Here is a 4,733-nt window from a genome sequence, read left to right on the forward strand (position 1 = left end):
TAAAAAAATTTAAAAAAAACAAAAATTAAAAAATTTGTTAAGAAATTTTAAACATAAGATAGTTTTAAAGAAGATGTCTTTTGGGTTCTTTTTAACTGTATTTCCATTTTTGAATATAAGTTACATAATACAAAGAATCTTACTACAGGCATCAAATTAAACACATACACACACACACACACACACACACACACACACACGGACAAAGCAAAAAAGGAAAAGAAAGCAAACACATCCTTTAGGAACAGTGAGTGTTAGTCTGGTCATTATTTATGCCAGTGCTCTCTTTCCTTTTTGTTTCAGTGTTTGGAACAGAGCCTGACATGATCCAAGATGGATCAAGCATTCCTATCGCCAAAATATTCCAAGACATTGTCCAAAAGAGTGTGATGATGCTTCCACTGGGGGCTGTTGATGATGGAGAGCACTCTCAGAATGAGAAGATGAACAGGTCAGCATGTCCCTGTGCAGTTTGGTCTCCTTTCACAAGCCCAGAGGCTCCATGTGGGCAGGTTCCAGCATCATCTGAAATACCAGAACATTGAACACAATATGGTGCATACCAAAACATATGGTTTAAGCAGCAGAGATTTATTTCTTCATGGTGCTGCAGACTAGGAAGTCTATGTCCGGGTGCTCGCTCAGTTCTGGAAGCAGGTTCTCCTTCTGGCTCTCAGATTGCCACCTTCTCCCAGTCTCTTCACATGGCAGAGCGGAGGAGGAGGAGAGGGGGTGTGAGAGAGCACATCTACTAAGAAGCAGGCTCTGGTGTTTCTTCCTCCCTGGCAGGGCACCAGCCCCATGGAATGAAGGACCACTCTGCTGACCTCATTTAATTTTTCCATGTTCTCAAAGGCCTTCCCAAGAGTCAGTCTGGGAGTGACCTGAACATATGAATATTAAGTTATATGATTTTCAGTCTACAACAATGACATTTAGTTTTGTTTGAGATATGCATTATTGGTAGGTTATACAAAGCTCCTAAGCCTCTCAGATCATTGAGAAAGAATCTCACTAACTCTGATATCTGTCATGTCAGTGATATAAAACCAAGGAAAATGGTCTCTTTTTTGAGCCTAGGACTTATTGTCATCTTCTTTCTTTCCAAATGTTTATTTTTATTAGCACACATTTGTAGTATATAATAATTACATTCATTGTAGGCAGTTGGCACATGTACAGAACACATTTTAATTTTCTGACATCTGCTTTCCTTCCCCTTTCTCCACATCCCTCCACCTCTTGGTTCCCTATTTTAATAATAATTTTATTTCCCATGGAATTTACCAAGTGCCTTTCACCTTGGGATCTCAGAAGTATGTTAGGTACTTTAGATTGAACTTATAATGTCAGATCTTCTATCTAAATGGTAGATGTTTCCATTTTCATTTGATTTGAAATCGTAACAAAGTTTCTCTTTGTTTTTCCTTATTAGGTGGAACTACATAGAGGGGTCCAAATTATTTGCTGCCTTTTTCTTGGAGATCGCTAAACTACATCAATGACATATGACAGGAACCTTCTTGACTGACAGGATACACTGACAGACTCCACTGTACCATGCCCCCAGACAGATGAACTCTAAACATCCAGAGAATGTTGCGCAAATAAAGAATGTTTCCATCTCATTTAAGACACCTTGGGACATTTGGGTCAATAAGGCACAAACATTGGAAATGATGTAAAATCTTCTACTTCTCATTTTCCTAAAGTTGTAGCTGCTTCTTGACTCCCCTGAATCTTGTGCAGCAGTCTCAGGATAGAATCCATTGTAATCTTCAAGTTTATGCACGACAATTCTTCAGTTGGTTGGACTCTCACCTTGTAATTTGATGGCCATAATCCCTCCAGTTTTCATTCTAGCTCCCCAAATGTCCATGACACAAAATCATTTGTGACTGCCAGGAATTACATCACCTTTACTTCTGCTATGCTTTCCTTTTACCTTATTAATAAAAATGTTGGGCTGGTGAGATGGCTCAGTGGTCTAAAGCACCTACTTAGAACAAGCTTAGCAAAGCACAGGGACTGCGGTTCAATCCCCCAGCACCACATGCCAACCAGCCCCACCCCCTGGTGGGCTGAGCTGGCCACACACACACACACACACACACACACACAAATAAATAAATAAAAAAATTAAAAAAATAAAATAAAAATGTTGGTCTCCACCATTGACTCTAATGACTTTCCTGTGAGTTCATTTTTAGAGAAGTTCCCAAGGAATGGGGCTGTATTAACCTTCTGCCTTTCCTTCATTTATTATTCTTGCTTCTTGACAAGTTATGTAGCTTAAATGATCAGTATTCGCACCCTTAAACCATTTTGTGATTTGTCGGAAAAAGATGAGATATTTTTATATTAAGATTCTTCACCTTTGCCATGATTGATGCTACCTGATCTTCTCCACTGCTTCCTGTTCTCCTGTTCTTCCCATCTCATCCCATCAGTAAAAGGTCTCTGTCTGTCTGTCTGTCTCTTGTCTCAACCCCCTCTCCCTATCCCTCCCTCCCTACAAGGAAGTCCAACAAACAATTAATTCTGGATCCTGATAGAATTTCTGTTACTCTACTGGAAAAACCTCAGTGATTACATCTGAATTGCTCAAAGCTTTTAGCAGCATCAGTTTTAGATAGAAAACTAATCAAGCCTGACATCAGTAACACATTCTAAATTTAAAGCCATCAGCTAATGCTGCATTCATTAATCACTTTAGTTAATGATTGGGTTCGGCTTGATTGGGTGTGATAGTATAAACACACACACACAAATAATTTTTCTACAGTTGAAAGTATGTAAGTAAATCAGTTCAATCGTTATGTAAATTTATTATTTAAATCGCATTAATGAAGAAGAATTTAAGGATTTATTAAAATGTTTCTTTTATGATTCCAAATAAAAACAAAACATTTGCCTTAAAGAACCAACAGAGAAATGAAGAGTTGAAGGCAAATGTGTTATGCTTTTTTTATTTATTTAAAAATATTTTATTAGTATATGCTTGATATAAAGATTACATTCATTTTAGGGAGTAGGTATATATACATAGCACATCTTGATTGTCTTTTAATCCCCTTCCCCTCCCCACTGACCTCTCTCCCTGTTTCTAATGCCCCTTTCCTTATTTTCATTATCATTATTATTATTTTCAGTTCATGTATAGAGCATACAATGTTTACCCTATCCCTTGGGCTCCTGGAACGCTTCTCATTTGTTTCTTTTATCATATCATAAAGTACTTGATGTACTTTATTTGTATGTTGCTGTACTGAAATGAGTGATGCCATATGATATTTAAGATGTGCATCTGGGCAAGATCCACTGCTTCTGAGAAGTATGCATAGGGGACCATGGTAGCCCAACTGAAGAACCTTGTAGGCTATGTGGAAAGTGCCAACCTCCCAAATCAAGTATATGGTGAAAATCAGTGAGGAGAGAGCTTGAATTCCCACTTATGGTAGTAGAAGTAGATGACTTGGCAAAGGATGTGAATTAAAAATGCCAAGCCAATACACAGGTGAATCTGGTAAGGAAAGTCAATACTAATTGACTCATTATTCAATCTGGTGGTTTGACTGTTTACAGGATATTCCAAAATAAAAGGACTCTGGAAGGTTTTCACTGAGCATAAATTGCCATAATATGATGCAAACTATGCTTCATTATAATTATTGTACAGAGGTTCTATTCAATGCAGCCTGTACAATAGTGTAATGTAGTCTAACACAGCTGACCATATTTTTTTTGACACTTTCATTATTTAAAAGAACATGTGGAGAAAAATCTATATGCTTACAGTGCACCTAGAGCTTTTTTTTTAAATAACAACCATTTGTTTATTTTGGATTCTTTAAAGTATATATTATTCTCATTTTGAGCCCTCTTTAGCCAGAATCTCATTACTGCTTCATTTTTGTAACAGCATTAAATTTAGATATTTTTTGTATATCAGCGTGGCTAAAATACAGTATAACATCTTTCGTATGGTAGAAATCATCAAGGAAACTTTCTTTTAACTCCCTTTTTACACGTTATGGTAAGCAGCAGGGTGCAAATTAATTTATAGATAATTTCTAAGCAAATAATAAAGCTAATGACCAATCTGTTTCTACCTATACGTAGTCTCTTTATTTTACTAGAAATAGACATGATGGTCTCCTAAGAAGTCATTGTTTTGAATTAAGCTGTTATCTATATATTGTATTTCTGTATTTTTGTTTGTATTGTCAAAATTTCACATAATAAACAATGTTATGTTAAAAAAGATGTGCATCCAATATATTTCATTTAACGTTGTTTTCCAGGTGTACCCAATTCTACAAATGTCTCAAAATTATCTTCATATCCACTCCTTATTTTACTGCTGAAGTATCCCAGAACTTTGCCTTCTTTTTTGTGGTTCTGCATATGAGGTTGTAAATAGACTTTCTTTTTCACAAATAGGACTTTATTTATCACTATTGAAAATCTGGCCAAGACTTTCCAGTAGTATTGTTATGGAATGTATACTACACTATGATGTCTAGTTTTAAATTTATTCAAAGGTATTTTTATTTTTCAATTTGAGTAGTAACTGAACATGTAAATAGCTGATGAAGTAAGCCATGATTTGAAGTCATGAAGTAAGCCATGATTATATAAGACACAAAAAATGTTTTAATCATATGTACTTCCGATTAAATGTAGTATGATTATGGTGTCTATCTATAATACTACTAACACTCATAACAAAA

The 4,733-nt window shown here is 35.9% G+C and overlaps 1 protein-coding gene across 1 annotated transcript in view; it reads left to right on the forward strand.

Annotated features, from left to right (window-relative positions):
• Cndp1 (carnosine dipeptidase 1) overlaps positions 1-1,918 on the forward strand; it is a 36,025-nt gene extending 34,107 nt beyond the window's left edge. The window contains 2 exon segments of the mRNA XM_004640212.2: positions 304-451; positions 1,436-1,918. Coding sequence (XP_004640269.2) covers positions 304-451; positions 1,436-1,505 — 218 coding nt within the window. The 3' untranslated portion in view covers positions 1,506-1,918.
• The last annotated feature ends 2,815 nt before the right edge of the window (positions 1,919-4,733 follow it).

The sequence above is a fragment of the Octodon degus genome, unplaced genomic scaffold (assembly GCF_000260255.1).
Source record: "Octodon degus isolate 3935 unplaced genomic scaffold, OctDeg1.0 scaffold00120, whole genome shotgun sequence".
Lineage (NCBI taxonomy): Eukaryota > Metazoa > Chordata > Mammalia > Rodentia > Octodontidae > Octodon > Octodon degus.